Source organism: Marmota monax, unplaced genomic scaffold, assembly GCF_021218885.2.
Source record: "Marmota monax isolate L192 unplaced genomic scaffold, Marmota_monax_Labrador192_F-V1.1 WCK01_AAM20220418_F8-fsc00024, whole genome shotgun sequence".
In the NCBI taxonomy this organism is placed as follows: Eukaryota; Metazoa; Chordata; class Mammalia; order Rodentia; family Sciuridae; genus Marmota; species Marmota monax.
Window position 1 is genome coordinate 25,126,435 of NW_026695224.1, and position 27,258 is coordinate 25,153,692.

A 27,258-nucleotide genomic window follows, 5' to 3' on the forward strand; every position below is an offset into this window, starting at 1 on the left:
GACTTCTTTATTTTTATGTGGTGCTAAGGATTGAGCCCAGTGAATGCCTCACAAGTGCTAGGCAAGCACTCTACCACTAAGGTACAACCCCAGCCCTTGGTTTCTTCATTTTGACTTGTTATTCTACCTTGTCCAGTAAACTTGTAGAGACAGCTTTTTTTTTTCCCCTTTGGAGGGGGGTGGGTAGTACTAGGGGTTTAACCTGGGCAATTAACCACTGAGCCACATCTCAGCACCTGCTTTTATAAAATGTATTTTTTAAATTTTGAGACAGGGTCTTACTAGGTTGCTTACAGTCTTGCCAACCTGTCGAGACTGGCTTTGAATCTGTGATCCTCCTGTCTCAACCTCTCATTCTGCTGGGATTACAGGTGTGTATAATAGCTTTTGTTTCAGGAACTTAACCAAATTATATAGGTTCTGACAAGTAATAATTTAGTTTCTCAGTATAGGAAAATTATTGACTTTACTAAATCATGTCTAAATATTTTGGGCATATTTATGCTTAGGAATAAATTTCTGAGCCAGGTGTGGTGATGCACACCTGTAATTCCAGTGACTTAGGAGGCTGAGGCAGGAGGATTGCAAGTTCAAGTTCAGCCTCAGCAACTTAGTGAGACAATGCCTCAAAATAAAAAACAACAAAAAAAGAACTGAGGATGCTCAGTGGTAAAGCATCCCTGGGTTTAATCCCTAGTGTCCCCCTCCTTGACAAAAAGGAATAAAGTTTCTAGATTACTGTGACCACCATTTTTGGTCAAAATTGCATTGTTCGCTTAGTAGCTCGATGATATTCATGGTAAGACTTTTGGATGGCCTTTGATGCCTGAGTGCTCACTTTTGGCTATGGCAGACAACTTACATTCTTAGGAGATGAAGGACCTAGAAGCAGTATATTTAACTGATAAGGTTAATTTTAGTAAATGTTTTAGTAAAAAATGTTAAACTGTTCAAGTCTAGATTTTCCTGCCTGTTGTTATTTTATTTGGTTTTTGCGGTGCTGGGGCCTCATGTATGCTAGGCAAGACTCTATCACTGAACAACGTTTCTAGCCCTCCTGCCCATAGTTACTTTAGAACCTGTGTAAATTATAATTAAGCTTGAGCTTCTCCTTGGTGATGAGACACTTTTGGTGTCCTTCTGTGATTCTCATAATAAAAATTGGAGGCATGACAGAAAATGGGGAAGGAAAAAGTAAAACCTATGATATCAGAGGTTGACAAATTGTCAACATGCAGGGAACTCTGTGGCTTCTTCCTCTTTAAACTCCCAACATCCCTTCCATCCCCATCCCAGTGTACCTTTCATCTGGAGTATAGTCAGGTCTTCTCTCTGGAAGAGATTAGAGATCACACTCTTCTGGTTGTTTTTACTTAATGCTGTTGCAGATTGGCCATGAAGAAAAATGAATTCTGACCCTAGCTTATTATGTGAATTATGTTACTGGGACAGTACAGTGCAACCTCTCAAATTACAGAGCCACCAAATGGAGGCAAACTGTGTACCCTTTCACTTTAGAAATTGATTAAATCTTAATGGAGAAAGAAATACCTGTAATGGTATTGAGATCCCGACAACACAAGCAAAGAATCAAGTACCATTTTTCACATTGTTATTATCCACCTGGGTCCTTAGACATAATCTTCTCCTCTGTTGTGGAACTGAGCAAAGTTTAGAACTATGACTTTCCTTTCATTGTTTCTGCCTACTAAAGTGGAAATATGATTGTGAACAGAGACCATGAGTCGCTGGTAGATAGCTTTATATGGTCTTACAGTGTTGTCCTTTCTTTTGGATCATGCCTGTTAATACTAGGTAATACCTGACAAATTAGGCTGCATCAGCCTGCAAATTATTCTCTCATGAATAGAAATGATTCAAGTTTAGTAGATATTGGATATTCAGCTCCAGAATCTGTGACTTGAACTTTGATAAACTCTCTTGTCTCTTTTAGCTCTGATATACGATCTGAAGGTTCCCCGTTGGGACTTCCAGACAGGTAGGCAGTTGCGCACATCTCCTCTGTATGACCGGCTAGATGCACAAGGAGCCAGATGGATGGAGAAACATGGATTTGAGAGGCCAAAGTACTTTGTTCCACCTGACAAAGGCAAGAAGTCAAATTTTTGTTAAGTTTTACTGGTTGCCAATTGGGAAAAAAAAAAAAAAATTATTATTTGTAGCCAGGCATGGTGGTGCATGCCTGTAATCTCAGTGACTTGGGAGGCTGAGACAGGAAGATTACAAGTTCAAAGCCAGCCTCAGCAACTTAGCAAAGCCCTGTCTCAAAATAAGACACAAAAAGTACTGGGAAAGTGATGCACTGGTTAAGCACCCCTGGGTTCAATCTCTGTTACTCCACCCCACCCCCCAATCTAATTTATTTGTAAATGTATAAACCTACAATGTGTTCTTGTAAGAATAAATAATGAATTTCTGCTAGGCTACACCAAACTATAAAGGAACAGTCCCCAGTGTAAATCCCCTCCTTTTCTCTCCACCTTTTGTTTTTTCTGATCCACAGACCTCCTTGCATTGGAGCAGAGCAAGACTTTCTATAAGCCAGATTGGTTTGACATTGTGGAGGCTGAAGTCAAGTGCTGTAAGGAAGCTGTGTGTGTCATCGACATGTCCTCTTTCACAAAGTTTGAGATAACAGTAAGTATTTATGAACCAAAATAAGATTGGGAAACTTGTCATATTCATCTGTTACTTCAAAACTGATTCTGAAAGAATCCGCGTAAACTGCAATGTCACATCTATATTATCACATTTTTATGACTCTTCAGCTCCTTATGTCCATTTTTTTTGTTGTTGTTTTATTTAGAGTTTTTAATCTGCCTAGAGTGGCTCATTTAATAGCAAGCTTTCTCTGGAGCTATCACACGGGTGCTGGCTCATTGAATTTTCTCAGCAAGGTGCAGTGCTAGTTGGCCATGCTACCAGCCAGGTGCTCTCAGGGGCACTCAATCACTGAGCCACATGCCCAGTCCTATTTTGTATTTTATATAGAGATGGGGTCTCACTGAGTTGCTTAACTCCTCACTTTTGCTAAGGCTGGCTTTGAACTGGCAATCCTCCTGCCTCAGGCTCCCGAGCCACTGGGATTACAGGCCTGTGCTACCACACCCCGCCACTAGCCAGCCAGGTGCTCTTGCTCTTGAATTAACTTTCCCTGCTTCATTCTATGCCCTGCAGTCCACTGGGGATCAGGCACTAGAAATTCTACAATACCTCTTTTCCAATGATCTGGATGTGCCTGTGGGCCACATTGTACATACTGGCATGCTCAACGAGGGCGGAGGATATGAAAATGACTGTAGCATCGCACGCCTTAGCAAACGCAGGTGAGATTACTTACCATTCCACCCTGTTCTTCCAACAGGCTGATCCCTTAAGGTTTCTGTAGCAGGAGTACTTGATGTACTTTTCCTGGGACTAAAAAACCATTTCATTGCTGGGAGTGGTGGCACAGTCTTGTAATCCTGGAGGCCCACGAGGCTAAGGGAGGAGGATCACAAGTTCAAAACCAGCCTCAGCAACTTAGTGAGGCCCTAAGCAACTTATCAAGACCCTGTCTCAAAAAGAGCTAAAAAATAAAAAGGGCTGGGGATGTGGCTCAGGGCTTGAGTGGCCCTGGGTTCAATCCCCAGTAACAAATAAAAATAAAAACCAATTTCATAAACTTACGGTCAATTCACAAATTTTCTGTAATTTGGTGTCCCCCCCCCCCCTACTGATTTTTCAATTTAGGCTTGAAATGGTTTATGAAATAGTAGTGCAGTCCCTCCTCTTCTGTCACTCCAGTCCAGGTTTTAACCCTTCTCTGTGACATTGTTTACTCTCCCAGACCGTCTTCATCAGTTTTTGTCAGTAGTAGCAAATGTGATGAAATTCTTACTACGAGGTTGGTAAACTACCATTTCATAAAGTCATTGTCAGCCCTAAACAGAAAGAATTCAGGCTGGGGGGAACCCACCAGATTACAGAAAATAATTATAGAAATTAGCCTACTGAGCACATGCCTAATGTAGGAAAGTTTGTATAACTTATTGGCACTAACAAGAAGCTAGAATTTTCTGTTTTGTCATTTTTTTGTTTATTCCATAATGATGCTGCAGACCCTTCAACAAAGTTAAAGCATCATTTCCCAGTATACTCAATGGGCCTTTGAAACTAGAGAACTTAATGCTTCCTGATGCTTTCTCTGCTACCTAAATTTGATCATTTTGGGGTCTCATTTTCAGTTTCTTCATGATCTCTCCAACCGATCAACAGGTCCACTGTTGGGCCTGGCTTAAGAAACACATGCCGAAGGACAACAACCTGCTGCTGGAGGATGTCACCTGGAAATACACTGGTAACAGGGTTTTATTGGGTCAGCCAAATGAAAAAAAGCCAACTGATCCAAAAGTGTCTTCCACATTTTCCTTTTTTTTGGATTCTTAAAAGTGAATGTCAGAGCTGGAGCTCAGTGGTAGAGCACTTACCTAGCATGTGTGAGGCACTGGGTTCAATCCTTAGCACCTCATAAAAACAAATAAAATAAAGGTATTGTGTCCATCTACAACTTAAAAAAAAAAAAAAAAAAAAAAAAACATCAGAGAGATTCTGTGGTCATAGAAAGTTGATCTGATACCTCCCCTACTTTATTCGTTTCCATTTAAATATTTGTTAAATGAGTAACTTTTAAAGGAATTTTTATATTTATTAATATATAATGTTCTTCAGATTTTCATCTTACCTTTTTTTTCAAATGGGTAGTTTTTTAAGGGTGACTTAATTTCCTGATTCTCTCTTCTTCAGCAGCTTCTGTTGGGGAACCAGCCCTTCCTTTTATTATCTCATTTTAGGTTTAACTCCTCCTTCCTTGCCTCCCATGTGACTCCTGCCCCTCTTCCTGCCAGTATTTACTCTCCCAGGCCTTCATTCTCAATTTGTCATTAGTAGAAAATGTGATTAACTTCTTGCTGCTATGAGGTTGGCAAACTCCAGACTCTTAGAAAACAGAAGTTGTGTTCTAGCATGTACTAGGTTAGCTGATGTGTAATTAGCATAAGGTAAGCCTAGGATGGGTGGGCAGCTCCCTTCCAGGTACTTATTTGGAACTGGGGCTTTTTCCATCTTGTAGCTTCACTGGGAAGACAAAGAGAATGAGAATTGTGCAGAGGGGGAAGTGTCCCTTTGGTTAGACTTGGTCTCATGACCTGATGTCAATGTAGAGGCTAGAATGTTGTCTTCCTGTAAAACAGGGATTAAAAAAACCTACTGACCAGGCTTTCATGCTAGCACTGTCACATTTCCAGAATGGGAGTGCTTTACATCCATTCCTGGATTGCCTAAGCAAAGGAACACTTTTGTGATTTTACCAGCCAGGCCAGGCCACAGTTGGCAGTTTCAGAACAAGCTTTTTGCATTGGCTCAGCTGTTCACCTGGAGAGGCTGGACATCTCTCTCTCTTTTCTGTACAGCCCTCAATCTAATTGGTCCTCGAGCTGTAGATGTGCTGTCCGAGTTGTCCTATGCCCCCATGACTCCAGACCACTTCCCAACTCTCTTTTGCAAGGTATGTGCAAATAGTTTTGTTTTCACATGAGCAGAGAATATTTCTTTTATAGTGGTGACAGATAACATTCTTATTATAATATTAACACAAAGTGTTCTGTCCTTTATTAAGTAAACAAAATGACCATGTCTTTATTTTTTTTTTGTGGTACTGGGGATTACACCCAGGGGCACTTTACTAATGAACTATTCCCAGTCCTCTTTCTTTAAATTTTGCAATATGGGTAGGCCTTGAACTTGCAAACTTCCTGCCTCAGCCTCCCAAGTTGCTAGGATTACAGGTGTGCATCACCATGTTGGCTACATTTTATGTGTCATCCACTTTCCTATTATTCTAGTTTTCCTTCCTTTGCAAGGTAGTAAAAACAATAGAATCTGCTGCTAGAAGGAATAATCCATGTGCCTGTGCCTGGTAAGTGCTGAATCATGGCAGGCTTCCTATGGAAGTGTTTGCATCAATGCTGAGATGTTGCACATTCCTTTATTGGGTAGTGATTGAATTGGTGACCCCTCCTAGGTAACTAAGCTGACCTAGCATGTTTTGAAAATTAGAAGCATAGACTCTGATCCCAGGGTAGCAGATGCAATGTGTTCTGTAGGGCTCAAGCTTTTTTTTTTTTTTTTTTGCAGGGGTGTGGGTGGATGGGTGAGAAATTGGGAATTGAACTCAGGGGCACTCAACCACTGAGCCACATTCCCATTTTTTATTTTATTTAGAGACAGGGTCTCATTGAGTTGCTTGGAATCTTGCTTTTGCTGAGGCTTTGAACTTAAGATTCCCTTGCCTCAGTTCCTGAGCTGTGGGGATTACAGGCATGCGCCACCACACATGGCAGGCGCCAGAGTCCCCAAGAAAAGACACTTGTCTAGCCTTCAGATCCTCCTGACTACCCCAAGTCTTTTTCTTTTTTTGGTACCAGGGATTGAACCCAGGAGCCTTAACCACTGAGCTACATTCCCAGCCCTTTCTTATATTTTTATTTAGAGACAGGGTCTTGCTGAGTTGCTTAGGACCTCAATGAATTGCTGAGGCTGGCTTTGATTGAACTCACAATCCTTCTGCCTCAGCCTCCCAAGCCACTGGGATTATAGTCATGTGCCATCATGCCTGGTAAAGAGAAATATTTCATGCTTATCAAAGACTGCTGTCACTTCCCTAAATGCTAAAACTCCAGAAATTGTGATATTCATAAGAAGAGATGTTGTAAAGGCTGTGCTTTATTTTCAGGATGAAATGCTTTCCTTGATTGTGTCTGCTTAGTTAAAGCAAAGGGTACAGTGCTAATGAAAGTATTCCCTTGAGCCATTCACTCCCTTGTCAAGCCTACATGGTGTCCACTTATGCCGATTGCTGCCTTTTCCTCTGCAGGAGATGAGTGTGGGCTACGCAAATGGGATCCGGGTGATGAGCATGACTCACACAGGAGAGCCAGGATTCATGCTTTATATCCCCATAGAGGTAAGAGAGCTCAGCCTTCTTTTCTAGGGACCACTGTGAGGAATGCTGGCTTTCCCAAAGTCCCTAAGCATTAGCAGGTTTGAAAAGCTGTATCTGATTGGGAGTTTGAAATTCCATGAGGTCAGCTGCATGGAAGAGATTTCATAATTTCCAAGTTAGTTAAATTAATAGGTAATACACTTACACGGTTTAAAAATTCAAATGTGTGTGAAATATATAAAACTGGTGCTGTCTGACCAGTTCTTACCAACCACAACCAATGTATTAGTATGTACTATCAAGAGATTTTTTTGTATATGCAAGCAACTTTAAAGATGGAGTTCTTAGCCCTCTCTCCCCCATTTTTTGTTAATTTGTTTTTGGTGGTGCTGGGAATCAAACTCAGGGTCTCATACATGCTACCAACCACTCTAGCACTTTTTTTTTTTTCCCCCTCTTTAAGACAGGGTCTTGCTAAGATGTTGAGGCTGGCCTCAAACCTCCTGCTTTAGCCTCCCCAATAGCTGGGATTATAGACATGCACTGCCCCAGCCAGCTCTTAGTCCCCTTTTAAAAACACAAATGAAAGCATAATGTTCATTTTGCTTTTTTCTACTTAATAATTTATCTTCTAGATTTTTCTATATTAGCGCTTAAAGAGAAAGCTTTTGTTTAAGCAGTGACACAATATATTAAGGCTGAATCATAATTAACTAGACTAGCACTAATAAACATTTGTAGTATTTCCAGTCTTTAGCTATTAAAATTCTGTGGTATGTAAGAGTGTCTTTTTTCCTTGTTATCTGTTGTCAGACCTGAGGCTTTTGCCAGTTTGTTAGGGGCAAAATAATTCTCATCAGTATATTTCTTTTTTTTTTTTTTGGTAGTGCTGGGGATTGAACCCAGGGCCTTGTGCATACAAGGCAAGCACTCTACCAACTGAGCTACAACCCCAGCCCCCCTCATCAGTATATTTCTAATTTCCCTTTGGCTTTTCAAATTCCATCTCCATCCAAGTAAAAGCCAGTCTGTGGGGCCCAACGTGTCCTCCATCCTGTTGCATGGCCTTGGACTGTCTTCTCTGCTTCTTTTCCTCTTTCTAGTCTTGGAACCTCCCAGATTTTACACTTAACTCCTCCCTCCTTTGGCATATCTTGCCCTGGATAGAAAACCTCAAGCTCACAGCCTCCCCTCCTTCAGGTCTTACTCACATGTCACCTCTCACTGAGACCTTACTGCAAGTTGCTGTTCTCCCTGTCCTTCCCTTTTTTCTCCATAGCATTTTTCACTGTCTAATTTGATTTGGTTCATCAGATTGTCCTGTTAACTTTTCTGTTCCTGTCACCTAAGGGAGTACTTACCCCACAGTAAGTACTCACTGAATTCTTCTGCTTATGTCCTGTCCATATTTCTATTGTATTATTGTTCTTTTTAATCAGTTTCCAGGCATTCTTTCTGTGTTAAATAGCCCTTGGTGTCCACTTGCAAATTTTTTTCCAGTTTATTTGATTTATGGTGTTCTGGCAGTACTGGGTAACAAATCTGGGATCTTACACATGCTAGGCAAGCAATCTTCCACTGAGCTATATACCTCCAGCCCTCCATTTTGCCAAATAGGAACGTTTTTAAAAAATTTTATTACAGAAAAAGTTTCATTTAAATTTCAAAAAATTAAAATTTATTTACTTGAATTCTTCAATATTTTCTTTCTGGACTTTTTTTTTTTAATATTTATTTTTTTTTAGTATTTGGCGGACACAACATCTTTGTCTGTATGTGGTGCTGAGGATCGAACCCGGGCCACACGCATACCAGGCGAGCGCGCTACCGCTTGAGCCACATCCCCAACCCTCTTTCTGGACTTTTGATTCATTTTAGAAGGGACCTTCCTACTCTAAGGTTATATATATTTTTGTTATTTATGATTTGGGCTTTAAAAAAATACTTAAGATGCTTGATCCTTTTAGTCTCTTAGTGCATATTATGAGTTTTGAATTTTTTTGAATCAGACTTTTTCCACATGGCTCCCTTTATCATATATTAAATCCTATTTGGGTTTGGTTCTGACTTTTCTATTCTATTGGTATATCTGTTTATATGATTTTTATATTTGTTAATGCTTACCTTTTCTTGCAGTGGAAAACTCTGGAGAAAAAAAAAATGCTGGGGATATACCTCAGTTGGTAGAGTGCTTGCCTTGCATGTACAAGGCCCTAGGTTCAATCCCCAGCACCAAAAAAAAAAAAAAATTCTGTTTTCCTTTGGCGTACTATGTGTGAAGCCCCCAGTACTACAAAAAGAGCCAGGAATGTACCTGTAATTCCAGCTGCGTGAGAGGCTGAGGGAGAAGGATTGTTAAGTTTGAAGCCAGCCTAGGCAACTTAGACTGTCTCAAAAACAAGAAACACTATTGGCATTTTGGGGGGGGGTTGTATTATGTTTCTCAAGTGAGAATTGACATTCATGTGATGTAGTGAATCTGGCAATCCAAGACTTGGATCTTGTATTTTTTATTCAGTTCTTTAATATTTTGTTGCTACTGTGAATTGGGGGGGGGGGTTCTCTAAGTGATCAATTCATAAAAACTATGTTTTCATGAATTGATCACTTAAGCTGTGCATTATTTCCCTACTAAATTATCTTGTTTTAGTTTTTGAGACTGGGATTTCCAGGGTTAAGTCTTACTATTTGGAGGTAACAGTTTTTCTTCCTCCTGAAATATGCCATAATCTATGAAAAATTAGATGTGTGCATGCACATCTAGAATTATGGGTAAAAGCCTGTTTTTTCACAGCTTTGGGCCAGTGCATGAGGGAATGGCAAAAGAGAAAAAGGTAGAAAAACCGTAGAGGGTAACTGGACTATTTTAGAAACAATTATAAAATTCGTTATTTACCAAATGGTGAGAGTGCTTTAATAACTGTTATATATTGAAATCACCTTGCACTTTTGAGAAGTGAAAGATCAGGGTCCTGCCTTTGTGGAAACTACATTGTAGGGTGGAGTGGCCCCAGCTCATTACTGCTGGGCTCTAGTGCCATGCTTTGTTGAGGGCAAGATATCCTAGGAGCTTTCTATGATCCCTCTCTTGTCCACTGCTGCAACCTGTGCAGCATCAACAAAGGATTCTCACGTAGGGGTGACTGGAGGAAAAAAAGAGGCACTATCACATAAAGGTGGGACATTGCACTCTGATGGAGGAACAGTGACCCAGAACTAGCTCTGTAAATTTATTGTATAGTCTCATCGTCAGGAAGTTAAACTATAGGGGCATTATAAATTGTTTAAGGCTTGTGAGTTGTCAGAGGTTGCTTTGTGCACTAGAAAGTTAGAGTTAGAAACATTTTTTTGCAGCTATCCTAGAATAGCAGTGCTAGGAACTTTCTGCTGTGCCCAGGAAACCCACTATACTGAGACATCTGATAACACTTAGCTCTGATGCTAACAGTCAACATCCTCGGCTTTGGCAAAGAAATATTTTCCAGGATCAAAGGGCTCAATCTGCTCTCCAGAGTCCACATTAGTGTTGGAATACATCTGGAAGTGGTGATATCTATGTTTAATTCTGAAGATCTGCTGGTTACTAACCTTTCCTTTCTTTGAATAGTATGCTCTGCACGTATACAATGAAGTGATGAATGTTGGACAGAAATATGGAATCCGGAATGCTGGGTATTATGCTCTTCGCAGTCTCCGAATTGAGAAGTTCTTCGCCTTCTGGGGTCAGGATTTGAATACCCTCACCACGCCCCTGGAATGTGGACGGGAATCCTGGGTGAAATTAGAGAAGGTACGGTATTAATCCAGACTGTCCTGTAATTTTGTCAATAGACCTTTATTTTATTAACTTACATGTGGTGCTGAGAATCAAATCCAATGCCTCACACATACTTGGCAAGTGCTCTACCACTGAGCCACAACCCCAGCCCCACCACTCAGCTTCTTGAGCACTGAAGAAGAGCTGATGTGGCTGACCTGTATTTTTACACTTCTTCAATCAGGATGTATCCTCAGGGCAGAAGACTTGCCTATAGGATAAACATCTTTTAGAACAATACTCAGATAACATGCCCCTGAATGCACTAAAGGACTAGGCGCTCTGGGGGAAGTTTTTCTGAGTTGATTGGTGATTAGGTAATGTACTATAAGATGACTATAGTCTTTTTTTTCTTGGAAAACCATAGTTTCAGAAGGTTCTTTGAAAAATTAGTCTTTTACCTCTTAAGCCCACTCAATCTCTGATCCCCTTTGCCAAAAGAAGCAGTTTCTTGTTTACTCTTAAGAGAGTGACAGTGCAAGAATGCCTGGGTGTAATTTCCTGTCCCAACCTTAATCTAGGTACGTGTTCCCTAATAGTGCATGATCTATTGTATTCTTTTTGAGCAATTAATGTTTCTTGATGAAAAAATATTATAAAGGTATGCATTGATGTAGACATGCACGGACTTTAAAACAACTCTAGCAAGTATTTGTTTTTTAATATTTTTTAGTGGTAGACACAATACCTTTCTTTTTATTTATTTTTATGTGGTGCTGAGGATCAAACCCAGTGCCTCACATGTGCTAGGCCAAGCATTCTATCACTGAGCCACAACTCCAGACCCCTCCAGCATGTATTTTTGTTCTGTGTGGTTTTGCAATATAAATTGCTTATAAAAAAAAAATTGTATGCTTTTGTTACAAAAATTCTGTAACTTCTGTATTATGAATGCAGCTTTTCATATAGTTGTAATCATGCCATTTCCCAAAACCCAACAGGGGTGAGGGTGCTATATTCCAAGGGTCAGATAATAGAGAGGAGTCTTAGCTTTTCTTTTCTTTTCCAGGGCATGGATTTCATTGGTCGGGAAGCTCTGCTGCAGCAGAAACAAAATGGGGTGTATAAACGCTTCACCATGTTCATTCTGGATGACCATGACACAGACCTGGACCTCTGGCCTTGGTGGGGAGAGCCTATTTTCCGGAACGGGCAGTATGTTGGCAAAACCACCAGCAGTGCCTATAGCTATACTTTGGAGCGCCATGTGTGCCTCGGCTTTGTGCACAATTTTTCAGAAGACAGCGTTGAAGAGGAGGTGGTAACCACTGATTTCATTAACCGGGGAGAATATGAAATTGACATTGCAGGCCACCGGTTCCAGGCTAAGGCTAAACTCTACCCTGTCACCTCCCTCTTTGCTCACAAGCGCCGAAAGGATGATGTGGAGCTGAGTGACTTACAGGGGAAGTAATGGCAGGACAATCTCACCTCTTGTCATCTCATTGTAAGGAACATCATCTCAGAAGCTTCTTCCTTTCCTCTCACCCTGTCCCTGCTTACTAAACCTTTGCGTCCCATCTCTTACCTCCTTGATATAATTTTAAACTTGACCTACTTTTAAACTTTTGCTTTGGAACCCCTCTTTTCGTCCTGGTTGCAGTCTTCCCTCCTGTTCAGATTCCCATGGTGGCAGGAAGTTTATCGGACAGAGGCCAGGCTCCACTTGTGGAATTGTAAGGTGAAAAATTCTGTGTCTTAAAACAAGGCAAGCTGGTATTTTACAGGCCTTAGGACAAGAGTCCATCTCCCTTGGGCTAAGATTTCTTGGAGTAACTTGTTTATTTCGGTGGGGCACCTATGTGTATCTCATATGGCTCCTGGAATAGCTTATGCCTTTTAGGCAGATCATGCTGTCCCACTGCGCTATGGGTTAGTACCCAATACCTCTAGCAGGAAGATGATCATCTACCTCACTGGTGAGAAGTATTGCATGGACATCGTCTTGTTTGTAGTACAGACGAACAGTTAACCTTGCGCCATCCTCATCTTCCCTCCAGAATGAATTCTCAGATCTTTGGGCCACGGCAGCCTATTGTTTTCTTTATCTCTTGTACTCTATGGTGAGCTTGTTTTTTCTTTCTTAGCAAACAAATATGCCAGTGTTAGAGAAAAACCTTGTTGCCTTTTGTGTTGCTTTTCCCAACTGAAAGGGTCTGACTTCAGGAGGTATACAATCCTCTAAAATATTGCCTTTCTTTTATTAAAGTGACTCCTAGCTCAGCCTCACCTCTGCCCTATGCAATCAGCTCACAAACTCAGCATACACTGCTCTCCCTTTAGAGCAGGGAGGGAAAGTTTAGATGGGTTGTCCCAGGTGAGTAACCAAACTTTGCTATTCATGCTGAGTGCCAGAGCGCTACTAGAACCCAAGCTGTATATCTCCCTGGTGTGGAACAGAGCTGACCACATGGATCCATTGAGAGTTCTGAGTACAGTGGGTGTAGGTTACCTGGAGCATTGTTTTCCAACTTTTCCTTCTACACAGCTGTCCATCTCTGGCTTTTGGAATGCAGATGGCTAAGAGTACCCTGCACATTTTCAATCTGATGATATCTCTATTTTCTAAAGGTGGAACTTAGATGTCAGACTATATAATATAGCCCCAAAATGTCACTTCCCCTTTCATGTGAACAAACTGCTATTAGAAATTTTAATTCAGCTGTAGCCTCGCTGTCTTGACATCTTGGAAGCATGCATTTTGTTAATTCTATATTAAAGGAGATCTTTTCATTTCTTTAGAGCAACTTAAAATTCTCAGGTGTCCACTTGCTCTGCTATTTCTGTGGGATCTGTTACCCACGCAGACCAGTTTGACAATTCCTACTTGATGACAGACTTCACTGTCCCATCTTTTTTGGGTGGAAGGGGTCTTAATTGATTTACTAAGGCTGCATATGATTAGAATTGTTTGGGACCTTCCCTATTTTAGAACAAATGTGTATTTAGCCAAGACATGCTGCTTCGAGGAACAGGAGCAAGAAGTGTTTCTGTGCTGGAAAACTAAGCAGGGAAACAGCAGCTATTGGACTTAGGAGAGCAGAAAGAGACCTTTAGCAAAGGAGCTGGCTGACCTACTTTCCACCCTCCTCTTTGTAAATGAAAACTTACTTGGGATTAAATCAAAAAGAAATTCTTGGTTTATACACAGACAGTATGTGAAGATAAATTTGCTCTTTAACTGTTACATATAGAAAGTGTTTGTTAACCATGTATGATGTTCCAAATTGGAAAAAAGCAAATCCTTTAGTTTAAAATTGGGGAATGCTATTCTGTCATTCAAATAGAAATATTATCAGAAGTGTATTCACTGTAGTCTTTAGGACTTGATTTCTAGCTAATTATTAAATTAATTTGCTTCCTCCTTAAGTAGGAGGGAATATCTGATGATGTATCCAAAACAGTCACTGCATGATTTAACTAGGGAAATCCTTCCCTTTTGAGCCAACAGGCAGTACTAATCTTGCTGGGAGGGGATGATGGAACAGGACAAGTACTTTGAAAAACCTCCTCCATAAGTAGCAGCCATACTCCTAGGACTCTGGTGAGGTGCTGATCTTCTGAGCCTTCAATGCCCACATGGAAAATTGTCTTTGTCACTTTAAGTACATCCTCTCGGTTCAAACATAGGTATTATAAATCTAAATTTTTAAAAAATTTGGTCCTACTGTGAGTGCTCTGAACAGACTCTTCCCTAGCATAACTACTTTGCCTCTGTGTCATAAGCATAATAGATGTTACAAGCATTCTGGGCTCTTAAATAGTCAGTAGAAGCATTAGATCTTGAGGCATGGCTGTAGGAAACAGGCCCAACAACCAAAACATCATTTAGTATATCACCTTCTCCTTGGATGGTGGTGCTATATAGATTTGCCTGGAGTGACACCTCACCCTAGGAAGCCAGTTAGTTTGAGGAATTGTAGACTTTAGCTTTAGGTGGTTGCATACTTTTTTCTTTCTGTGGTGGTGGGGGGCTTTTATCTTGTCAGCAAATTATTGTTGAATCCAGGAACGAAAAGTATGTTGCCCTCAAAAGAGATCACCCAGTGTTGCAAGGTTTTTGAATCCTTGTCCTTGAAATATCTTTAAGTACTTCCTCCGGCTCTTTCTGTTAGTATTGTGTCCATCCACAACAATATATATTTTTTAACATGGTGCTGAGGATCGAAACCAGTGCCTCACACATGCTAGGCAAGAGTTCTACCACTGAGCTACAACCCCACCCCCTTCCCCTGGCTCCTTGTGCCAGAGGAAATCCTGTTTCTTAGCACTGCCGCAGTCACACTTGAAGCTGCATTGGAAAGATTTCTCTGCCATGACATGGGCGCTGAAGTCAAAACTTTCTGAAATAGAGGTGTTCTAAGAGCAAAAAGGGATAAGAGCTAACTGTTTTGTCTACTTGATATCATTTAATTTTGTATGACAGTCACATAGCAACTTCTCATGGGCAGAACAGGCTCCAAAATGAACAATTACCACTATATTTCTAGTATTCTTCCAGGGGTCTCTCCACCCGCCCTAATGTGGAAGATTCACATCAGGCCATGAACACAGGGATCATTTAGCTCATTGGTTAAACCTCAGCTTCATTTCTGCAGCAGTGGAGCCCAGCCACTTCAGCTTGGCTCTCACCTGGAGGGGTGCCATTCCTGGTTCTCTCTCCTGTACTCACCAAGAATTTTACCTGCTTGCTTGCTTTTAAGCCTTTTGCTTCCAAGAAAGTAAAACATGAAAAATAAAGCTTGAGCTCTCACAGTATACTCCATGCTGTGCATGCATTTGAAATGTTAGCCTCTTTCCTCATGGTTGACAGTGGCAATATAGGAATGAATGGTAGGAGCTTCCTGAAAGTGTGCTTTGTTTCCTGAGATGGCCCTGATTTCTGGTTCTGTTTATCCTCTGGCATATAAACAAATTTGCTGACATTTGAATATACCCTCATCATCCTTAAGAGAATCTGAGACAGAAGGGAATCTTTTACAGTGTTAGTACCAGGCCTGGGGGTCTATCCTAGTAGAACAATTGCATCAGACTGCTTTCAGAAGTGAGTTACAAGGTTTATTTCCATATCTACTACTTCTAGGCCAGGATAGTTAACAGGGGTCCTTTATGATATCTAAAAGCTCTGGTCACCAGGTTTCCTTCTGCATTCCATTCCCAACATGCCTCTCACAAATACTGAGTAGCATTTTATTAAGTTCAAAATGAACATCTTCACCTTTATCAGCAGGCATATGAATTAAGGAGAAGCAGGTGAATAGATGGAAATGGTAGATGAAGTAGTTTGCTCTTGGACTTCTAACCACACTATGTGTACATGCAGGAAGTGGTGAGCGAGTTCTGGGTCTGATGGGCAGCACCACATTCCATCCACCACCTCTTTTTTTTGCCTCCACTTCAAGGTGCTGAGTTGTAAGGCCCCCGATTCATGTCAGAGTGGGACTTGCTATTACAGTCCCTTATAACTACCAATGCACTGTTTTTCATAAGATCGATTTTTGTCTTTGCCTTCTCATTGTCCATCAGACATCAGAGTTGTTCCCTGTATAAGATTCTTGATTTTCCTGAGCATAGTGTCTGCATCTCTTTAAGAATTATGCATTTCTTCACAGGCTATTTTTCCTCACATTTAGGTGCACCTGTTTTTAATCCTTTGCAAACATCTTCTGCCTTCTTGTTTTCCTGTCCATGAAGGACAGAAACTATAAGAGGAGAAGAGAATATTTTTAGCATCTGTTTCAGATCTATACCAGGATTTCCTTTGCACACCAAGAACTGGAGTTTTGAGCTCCTCTTTCTCTGAGCCCAGTTCTAGTGCCTTACACTCCAGAATGTCAAGTGGCAGATGAAGGTAAGGAAGAATGGGAGAAGGAAGGTTCATTTCAGTCTGTGGGTTTCCATCACCCCCCCGTCTCTCATTCCTCAGAAAGAAATGGGCGTGATGTAGGTAGTTCTACAGCTCATTTCTGCAAAGAATTTTCTAGCCATGTAGTTCACAATTACTCTGGTCAACTCTTGGGATGTCTAACACCACTGTTAAGTGTGCAGTTCAGATCAGCCCTCTCTGTTCCTATGAAGAGTTAGCACATCATCCTGAAGACACTCTAGGTGCTTGAGTAAAGGGCTCTTTTCTCAAGAGCCCAGGTGACTTTGGGTACATAGGGTGACGAGCATTTCTGCCCTCCATGAATGTGGCATAAATAATGTGCTCTTTGTAACCAGCTGGATTTCAACCGATTTTCTTTTCATGGTACTAGGTATGTAAATGAATAAAGACATTTTAATTTCTCTTGCCATGTCCTTGTGTTTTCCATCATAAGGGACGAGCACTGTATATAAAGCCACTAGCTAAGAGCTTCTGTTGGTGTGGAAGACAAGGGTGTATTCTTACTTACCCCCAGGAGAAGAATCACCTTATCCAACCATTTTTTGCATTTCTACATATGAGCATCCATAGGACCTAAAGATTTTCTTTCTTACATGACACCTGCAGGCCACACACAGCTCAGAGAGCTGGTAGCTTTTCTGCTGCTGCATTCCTTTCTGCTACTGCAACTTGTCCCCTAACCCGAGGGGGCAACATGGATCAAATCTCTGGGCACCTGGACCATCCTGAGCATGGAACCAAATCTTAATAAAATGATTATGCTGGCAAATACTGATCCTGGGCCCACAGAGATCAACAGGGACACCCTGTAAGGGAAGTGGCTGCCTGCTATACACCAAGGTTATTCCCCAACTTTTCCAGTAACAATTCATAAGGTAAAAATAAAACTACTCAGGGGACTGGGTGGTGGCTCTGCTAAAGTGCTTGCTCAACATGTGTGAGGCACTCGGTTTGATTCTCAGCACTGCATATGAATAAATGAATAAAATAAAACCCTTCAACAACTACAAATACTTTAAAGTCAACATTAAAAATAACAACACTACTCAGAACTACCAGGAACTTTTCAGGTATACATCCAAAGAGAAAAGAGCACAAAATGTTTCTAGCCATTTGAAAGATCAGCCATTCTAAAGACTGTGTAAATTAAAAAAAAGGACTAATTATCCTGAGAGGTGGGGGGAGCCCCAGAGATAGACTACCATTTGGAGGCACTGGGCCTCTTCCCTCTCCCTCCTATCAACCAACCAACCGGACAAAAAAAACTTTGGCTTCAGGGAGCTAAAAGCTTTTAAAAAAGAGAAACTGCCACTTTTGGAGACTACCAAATCAAGGAGTCGGGGCGGGGGGGGGAAATCCACTAAATTCAAACACTCTGCCCCTAATCTTGAGAAAGTAAATATATTTTTTCAAATGAATATACCTCACTATTTTATTTATATATATATATATATATATATATATATATAGTATTGTGTGTGTGTGTACACACACTATACAATACTACACTATATATACTATAGCCTTGCTTAATTCCCCAGTCACATATCCATTGCTATAAAATATTCTATACTGGACTATAGATGCTCTTAGAAAAAAATTTGGGCACTTAAAATTGGCTTAATAACTTAAGTACCTAAGTCCCCAGATAAGACAGACAAGACAGACAGTATAGCCCAATGTAAGTAGAAATGGGACATTCAAGGATTAAAACCTATTAATCAACTCTTTAAAGATTATTCCCACTACTTTTCCTCAACTGCAACCCACTAGAGCCCCACATCTGATACATAACACTAAAAGGACTGATTCTATTCAGTCAACAACTGGTGAACACTGTGCCCTCACAGAACTGGCTAACCTGTTCTGTTAGTGGCTATTTCAACAGTCTCTCAATTGCAGTTTGCCTCCACCTCTGAAGGGGCACAATACAACTGGCTGGTTTACCCACAGGAGACCTCTACAGCTTTGCCATCACATGCAAACTAGACCAGATCTTGATGACATCTAACTCCTCAAGGAGCTCAGGTACAATATTACAATGAGGATATCCTTCTTGAAGGAGATTAATTTGATACGTGAATTAAGGATATTGCAGTTCAATGCTTCTTAGTACTTTTTGAGTTTTGGTAACAACATTCCTCATTTATGAATTTTCTAAATTAAAACTGACAGGCATTCCTATGAGTGTCCTCTAAAATGCATGCATGGGGCTGGGGTTGTGGCTCAGTGGTAGAGCGCTTGCCTAGCATGCATGAGGCACTGGGTTCAAGTCTCACACCACATACAAATAAATAAAGATCCATCAACAAATTAAAAATTTTAAAAAAAAGTGCATGCTTATAATACCAGCAACTCAAGAGACTGAGACAGGAGGATCACAAGTACAAGGGCTTAGGCAATTTAGTGAGACTCTCAAAAAGAGTTGGGGAAGTAGCTCAGTGGTAAAAGTGCCCCAGGGTTAAATTCCCAGTACCCCCCCCCCCCAAATAACAGTTTCTTTATGATAGACTCATTGGTTGCTTTGTGTAATGCCTCTTACAGAGTGATGGCCATTAATGTCCCAGGGCTTCTAATGCAAGATACCATTCTCTTGGCCTAATGCTGTACCTATTAAAACATATGATTGGCACCAACTGGCTCTCTTGGAAAGAGGCTCCCATAGATCCTAAGCCTGTGAGCATGTCCAGCTGTTTTGTTTTAGGTCATTGAAACAGCACTCCAGAGGCTCAACAAGGCCTCTTTACAAGATAGAAGCAAACCTGGGCATTATTCTCCCTGCAGAAGTGGATGCTTTCCCATGTTCAGTCCCTTGCTAGGGGGATGGAGATCAGCTCTGCCTCATACCTTCTGGCAATGTGGAAAACACCTTGGTATTAAGTGAGAGAATAGCAATGGGAGTTCATGGACTCTGCTAACAGTACTGCCAATCATCGTACATGATGGAGCTTAATGGACTTCATCCTTTAGTCAGGATGTCCCTAATAAAGAAAAAAACATACTTAGCCTAACTTCGGACAGCTGTCATAGCACTGGATGCTCCCATTGGCACATTTATGATAAAAAGTATTAGGACAGTACCTCAAAACTGTCCCCTTCAAGATTTAAACAACAACAACAAAAAAACCCTCCTGGGGCTGGGGTTGTGGCTCAGAGGTAGAGCGCTTGCCTAGCACATGAGAAGCTCTGGGTTCAATCCCCGGCACCACATAAAATAAAGATATTGTGTCCACCTATAACTAAAAATTAAACATTTTTTAAAAATTAAAAATAAAGGTACTGTGTCCAACTACAACTAAAAAAATAAATATTAAAAAAAACCCTCTTGGAATCATGCCTCACAGACACCAAAGTATAAAATAAAATCACAGATAACTAGGTGTGGTAGCACATGCCTGCAGTCTCATTGACTCTGGAGACTGAGGCAGAAGGATTACTAAATTTGACACCAGCCTCAGCAACTTAGACTCTGTTTCAAAATAAAGGATAAAAAGGGCTGGGGATGTAGCTCAGTGGCAAAGCACCACTAGATTTAAATATCAGTACCATGGGGGGAAAAATCACATAAAACCTAATTCCTCAATGCAAAACCTTGGTAGATCACTCCTTAATCCCATTAGTTACAGACATTACTAATAGTAAGCAAGGCACACATTTCACTTACAATACACCATGCTGCACTTCCGATAGAGGCATTCAATAGAATTTTTATGTCTTTGATAGGACCCAAATAGTTAAAGTAGAAAAAAAACTATGTCCTCAAATAACTTTCCAAATTCCAATACAATAAACTCAAAAGTTTGTGCCCAGACTTAACCTAATTATTAAATTATCCATCTCAATCCCATCTGACCTGAGGTTAGAGGCCAGATTAAGGGCATACCTACTCATGGGTCTCATTGTGCCACATATCAGGCAGCTGCTCATGTTAGGGAACCCATTTGAAGAAAAACTTGTACCAAAAAACAAACCCACACAATTCTCTTGACCACTGGTCTAATTACTAGCTTGGATGCTTCCAATGATCTATATCCAGTGCCCACACTCTCCAGGAGACCATAGTTTCAACCAATTATGATAAATGCTAGAGCCCACATCAACTGAAGTGGGTACCTGCTTGAAAGGGACACCCCAATTCCTAGATGACATCACACTGACCCAAAATCTTACCACTGGAGATGACATCACCCCAGACAACATTGCTTCAACCAAAGTCCTCGAGGTTGGAGATGATTTCACGCCATATACTAAACTGCCACTCCACTGATATCCAGGGGTTGCCTGTCCTACAACAATTTGGACACAGGACATTTTGGGTAGGTGGTATTGGGGACTGAACTCAGGGGCACTCAACCACTGAGCCACATCCCCAGCTTTATTTTATATTTTATTTAGAGACAGGGTCTCACTGAGTTGCTTAGCACTTCACTTTTGCTGAGGCTGGCTTTGAACTCGAGCTCTTCCTGTCTCGGCTTCCCTAGCCACTGGGATTACAGGTATGTGTCACCACGCTTGGTGACATAGAACATTTTTGCTTTTCTTTCTGAACTATCTGCTTAGCCCATAACCCTGTTATACTTTTTGGTTTCTGCTCAAATGTACACCAACACTTCCAATGTAGAGTTCCTAAAGGGAACTCTACATTGCTAAAAATAATCAATGTTATTGCTTTTTCTAGGAGACACTAGCCCCAAATAGACCAACCACCACCTCTGTGAAAAAAGCACCCACTCCCTGATCTTTTTTTCTATCTCTCTCTAGCTTTTCAAAATCTCTCACTTTGCATCTCTGAATATAACCACCAAACCACTCTTGCCCCTTACAGCTAACAGATCACCATGCAAGTTACATCTGCCTTTCATTAAAAGTATGAGAGCAAGGGCTGGGATTGTGGCTTAGTGGCAGAGTGCTTGCCTCACATGTGTGAAGCACTGGGTTCAATCTTCATCTTCAGCACCACATAAAAATAAATAAATGAATGTATTATGTTAAAAAAAAGTATTGAGAGCAAGCCTATAATCCCAGAGGCTCAGGAGGCTGAGGCAGGAGGATTACAAGTTCAAAGCCAGCCTCAGCAATTTAGCAAGACCTTGTCTCCAAAAAAAAACAAAAAACAAAAAAAAAGATGAGCCCTTTCCTCCAGCTGGCTGTTCTCATTAAAGGCTTTACGGAGTCAAGAATCCTCAGACCCTGAGATCTGGGTGTCTTCCAACTTACGCTCCTCAGAATCACAAGTGAAACAGCCATAGGGATGGTTAAGAACATGACCTTGGAGTTGCCCTGGCATGGGTCTGAATGCCAGCATTACTTCTTCCTTTCTTCAAGTTTAATTTGTACTTAGTTTATCCACATGGACTCACAAATTCCTATTTTATATGATGGAGTCTTTCCCTGCTCAAGGAAAGTCAGGCATGGTGGCATATATCTGTAATCCCAGTTACTGGGAGGCTGAGGCAGGAGGATTGCTAGCTCAAGGCCAGTCTTGGCAACTTAGTTAGACCTTATTACAAAACAAAAATAAAAAGGGATGGGATGCAGTTCAGTGGTAGAGCTTTTGCCAAACATATGCAGGCCCCAAGTTCAATCCCCAGTGTCTCAAAAAAATTATATATAAAAATTCAAGATTTGGCCAGGAGTCCTTTTAAACTCATTCCTGTGTATTTTTGGCATGTCCCATCACTTAGGGACCACTTCTTACTTCCCTGTAAAATCAGATGCTCCAGGCTCACTAATCTATACCTTCCTAGTCTCAACCCAGAATCAGTCATTTCTTCAAGAAGCTCTGATTCTTTTCAGGTAAGAATGTCTTCAAAAACCAAGATCTGGGAACTGAGTGCTCACCCTATTGAGGTGGATTATCTGAGTCTTCTCAGCAGACAGAGCTGGAAAATAACCCCTTCCACCCTCACACACTCAAAAACAATGATTTAATACTGAAACTTTCAATTCCAATGAACCACTTCAGGTGCTCCAGTTATCCCCCTCCATATTGTAACACTTTTCTCTGAACACTGAAAATCCAAGCTCCCTTTATCCTCGTAAAGTTACTCATTTGCTCAATCCTAGAATACCCAGAAAATAGAACTGTCATGTCCCTGTGGAAAACAAACTTTCTAATCAGGGTTCAATGCTTGTTCACATTTCTTTCTGACTTTGGACTGAGGGCAAAACTTAAACACTGGACAAAAGCTCCCTAGACTTGTTCTTTTTTCATTTTAGCATGGCTTTTAATTATCTGAAATAATTAAAAGTATCACAGTGGGGAATCCAGCCTCTAGAGGCAGAAAGTTAAGTGAGAAAATTTCCCAACCTCTCATTAGCATGAATTTGAGCAATTTACTGAATCCTTTTGGAGTGTTCTCAGCTGCTACCTGGACTAGAAATATCTACCTCACTTGGTTGCCACAAAAACTAAATCACAATGCAGAAAAAATGGGCAATTGGTGGCTAAGAAGCACTCTACTTGGTAGCTACTATTCCCCATCTAAAATGACCTCTCTCAAGGCAGGGACAAACTAACTTCACCTAGGGACCAGTGTTAAATGCTGGGAATTCAACACCAGCAGCTGGGAAACAGGCTTGTGAGTAAGTCAGAACAGAGATCAAAGGAGACAGGAAAAATATCATTGATGACTGGAGAGTTCAAGATTAGGTTCCCATATTTGGGGGGATATGGAGATAATTGAATTTTTTTAAAGTATTTTTACAGGAAGCTACAATATGCCAGACACTACAGAAGTACTGAATCTTCACAACCCTGCGAGGTAGATATCATCATCATTTCTATTCTACTTTTGAGGAAACTGAGATACACATTATGTGCAGTGATTCACCCAACCTCCTGTATCATGGTGAGGGCACAGCCAGGATTCAAACCCTGCCAGTCTGGCAACAGAACCTGTTGTTTATCACCACTTCCCTGCTACCTTTCCAATAAAAGGAGATGAGCCAGGACAGGGCAGCTATGAGGACAGAACCCAAGGTCCATCCCCAAGGAGGAAAAATGGAATTGCAAAGGTAGCAGAAGAAACATGACAAGAGAGGAGTTTCAAATTGGAATAAACCATGTTAAAAGCTTAAGGTGATAAGAACCAAGAGACTGCTGACCTTGTGCTTATCATGACCTTCAAGAGACTGAAAAGGTGAGGGAAGAAGAGTTTAAAATAAACAGAGAAGACACCAGAGAAAACCTCCAGCAGGTTTGGCAGAGAAATGGGAAGAAGAAAAAAAAAAACAGCTTGACAGCAAAGGAGGTAAAGTCAGTGAGAAAGATACTGAAGATGACAAAGAAATGAAACACCATCTGGTTTAGAGAGTTTGTTTTAAAGTTCTTGAAAACGACTGTAATACAGACAGGAGCTCCTGCTGAACAGCCTGGTTCTGCTCAGATCTGCTTATACCAACAGCAGCAAGGTGAGGAGCTAGCTCCCGAGTTACAGCATTAGGCACAGGTGGGCTGCTGGTCACAAGGAAACTTTGGTGAGTACAGGTGGACTAACACAACATTTGCCACACGAGTCTCAGCAGAACTGCCAGAGACACCGATTTAAAAGCAAAAGCCCCAGGCTCCACTTCTGGAGATTCTGATCCCTTGGTCCAGGGTGCTATAGTTTTAAACAAGTGCACCTGGTGATCAAGAGTTTGTCAGTCACAAATCCCTACCACGGAAAACGGACCGTTCAGCCTCTCCCACTCTCCACCCCAGCCCTGCACACTGTGCTTTCAATGCACGCGCAAAAGAGGCTTGCAGATTCCCGACTCAACCGACTATCACACACAACAGTCCCAAAGTGCCACGCGTTAGGAGGAAATCCCACCGCCCTGGCCTAGACCGTCAGATAATTTCTGCCAGACGCTGCAGCAGTCTGTGTGAGCAAAGCACAAGTGGACCACGCGCGTGAAGGCGGGAAAACGATTTCACCTGCAGAGACCCGGGACCGGGCTAGCCGCGCCGGAGCAGACTGCGCTGCAGGGGCGTGCGCTTCCCAGCCGCAGCGGGGTCCGCGGGCCGCCGCGGGCGTTCGGCTGAAACGCGCGCACCTGGAAGAGCCAGCGCGAAGGCCCGGGCAGCCGGCGCGGGCCCCCGAGGCACGAACAACGCGGGTGGACCGAGTCCTGAAGCCAGGACGCGTCTTCCCAGGAGAACAAGGCGAAGCCGACGGGCAGCGGGGGACCAAGGGACCGCTTCTGGGACAGATGCAAGCGCGAAGCGGGCAACACGGGGGTCCCGGGGTGCGAGGGCCGCGAGAGCCAGAGCGACTCCACGGCTGTCTCCTTACCTCAGCTGCCGCTCAAGCTCCGCGCTCAACAACACGGCTGCCGAAGCGAGGCGCGGCACGGCGGTTGCGGGGGTCGCCGCGGGCCGGAGAGCGGCAAGCGGGTAGGGGAAGAGGGGCGGGCCTGAGGAATAAAAAGTTCCGGGGAAGACGGGGCCCGCGACCTTCCGCGCTTTACGGCCCCCAGCAAGGTGGCGGGCGCGCGACCTCGGCTGCGCACGAGCGCGCAGTGACGTCACTGCTGTGGCCCCGCCCCTGCCACGTGGGCTTGTTTGGGTCTCGCGAGGCTCCGCCCCGGGTTTAGAACTTGGGCGCCGGGCCCGTGTGGGTTTCTCCAAGTGGGTTTGCGACCTCGGGACTGCAGGTCCCGCTGGAACCTGAGCGGTTCGGGGGCTCTTTTTACCTCGAAGCCTGTGTATGGTCCTGCCCGTGGGTCCGCTGCCTAGAGCAGCGTCCAGTCCAGCGCTTAGAAGGCCCAGGACTGGTGGTCGCGCCGCTGCCTCGGGCCTTCCAGGCGAGGCTCTGGCAGAGCGGACCCCAGAGCCGATGTGCTGGCCTGGCCAGGCCTCGGAGGCACGATTAGCGGACCAGAGTTCCCTGCTGACCCCACTCGTGGCTCCTTCCTCAGAGCTTGTCCGGGCTCTGAGGAAGAGCCGCTCAGTCACTTGGACTGCGTACCGCAGAATGGTGCGGTCCCCACCGACCGCACCTTGGGCCTAGCATGATCCCTAGTTCCTATTCTTTGAATTCCAGCCCTTTTCACCACACAAGCCAGTAAGAGGGGGTTTTGCTTCCCGACCGTGACCAGGCACTGTGCTGGTTCCTGGGGTGCAGCAGAGCACAAGGAAGAGGGGGCTACTGTCCTTAGAAAGTGACAATAAAGCTGCAGGGACCCGGTGTCAACCATGCCATTCCACAGGCTCCATAACTTATACCACATCACATCAACCCACCCGATGAGGACTGCTGGAGGACTCAAACTCTGCCCTCGATCTTCTGATAAATGAAAATTCTAGGCACCTGGACTCCTGTGCTTGATGAGTCATTTCATATGCTAGGGTTTAACACAACTTGTCCAAAAAAGAAGAGACGGACCCATCAGAAACACTGGGGAAGCCATTTCTGATGCCCTGAGGAACTTTTGGGAGAAAAACTTCACAAGTTTTCTTCATGAAAGTCTCTCCTTTCTTAGAAAAAGTGAATGGAAATGGCTCTTGCCATTTTCAGGCATATGATTTGGGAAAAAACATGGTGTCCTTAGGGACAGTGGATGAAGTAAGAGTAATACGTTGATTGCCTTCTGTTTACATGCAGTACGTAGTGCAGAGCTGAATAGACCATTCCTACTTCCCTCCCCCATCACCATTATTGGTTCTGCACCTTAAAATGCAAAGTCCAAATTGGTTTTCTTTCATTGTAGATGTTGAGTCTTCTATGTTCTCTCATAACCATTTTTTATGGATATATATATGGAGATTGACTCCAGGTGCACTTTACTTACATCCCCAGGGTCTTGACAGGGTCTTGACAGGGTCTTGCTAAGTAGCCTAGGGCCTTGCTAAATTGCTCAAATTGGTCTTGAACGTTTGATATCTTGCCTTAGCCTCCCATATTGCTGGGATTACAGGTGTGTGCCATGGTGCATGGATATGGATAATTTTTCTTAAGAAATTTGGATGCACCTAATATGTGTGTGTGTGTTTGGCTATTGAACCTGGGGTCTTGTGCATGCAGGAAAAGTACTATAATTCTGAGCCATGTTTCCCTCCGCTAGAGCATTTAACTTTTCTCCTTTGCAAAATATTCTGCCTTCTTGTTTTCCTGTGAAGGCCTGAGATTATAAGAGGAAGGGAAGGTATATTTTTATCATCTGTTTCAAAAGATACATGCCAGGATTTCCTTTGCACACTAAGAACTGGAGCTTGGAGCACTATTCTTGGGATGTAAAAAACAGCATTGTAATTATTGTAATTTACTGTGACTCATTCCTTGTGTTTGAAAGTGTGCAGTTTGGCTCAGGCCCCTTCTGTTCCTGCAGAGTTAGCATGTCCATTCTGAAGGCATTCTAGTCACTTCATTAAATGGAACCTGACTCTAGAGCCTTGGTGATATTGGACACACGGGATCAGAACACTTCTGCCTTTTGTGAACACAGTATCAACACTGTGTGCTATATTTCTAGCCAGCTGGGTTTCAATCAGTGTTTTCTATTATGTTATTAGGTGTGAAAATGAATAAACACTTCCTCATGCTTTGTCCAATTGTGAAATGTTCT

The 27,258-nt window shown here is 42.4% G+C and overlaps 1 protein-coding gene, 1 long non-coding RNA gene and 1 other non-coding gene across 6 annotated transcripts in view; 1 reads left to right on the plus strand and 2 right to left on the minus strand.

Annotated features, from left to right (window-relative positions):
* The window catches only part of Pdpr (pyruvate dehydrogenase phosphatase regulatory subunit), a 62,726-nt gene extending 45,617 nt beyond the window's left edge, over nt 1-17,109 (plus strand). For all 4 annotated transcript variants that reach the window (XM_046434925.2, XM_046434923.2, XM_046434924.2 and 1 more), the window contains 8 exons: nt 1,955-2,110; nt 2,525-2,658; nt 3,199-3,347; nt 4,248-4,360; nt 5,472-5,566; nt 6,935-7,024; nt 10,611-10,793; nt 11,830-17,109. In XM_046434925.2, coding sequence (XP_046290881.1) covers nt 1,955-2,110; nt 2,525-2,658; nt 3,199-3,347; nt 4,248-4,360; nt 5,472-5,566; nt 6,935-7,024; nt 10,611-10,793; nt 11,830-12,234 — 1,325 coding nt within the window. In that variant the 3' untranslated portion in view covers nt 12,235-17,109. The remainder of the gene's footprint in view (nt 1-1,954; nt 2,111-2,524; nt 2,659-3,198; nt 3,348-4,247; nt 4,361-5,471; nt 5,567-6,934; nt 7,025-10,610; nt 10,794-11,829) is intronic.
* LOC124086576 (uncharacterized) lies at nt 1,746-25,190 on the minus strand. Its single transcript, XR_006849838.2, has 4 exons — nt 24,987-25,190; nt 10,592-10,774; nt 3,362-3,501; nt 1,746-2,101 (listed from the first exon to the last, which is right to left on the minus strand). It is a non-coding gene; the product is annotated as an uncharacterized LOC124086576 (long non-coding RNA).
* On the minus strand, nt 7,885-7,957 carry Trnat-ugu (transfer RNA threonine (anticodon UGU)). The gene has a single exon. It is a non-coding gene; the product is annotated as a tRNA-Thr (tRNA).
* Nucleotides 25,191-27,258: the final 2,068 nt, after the last annotated feature.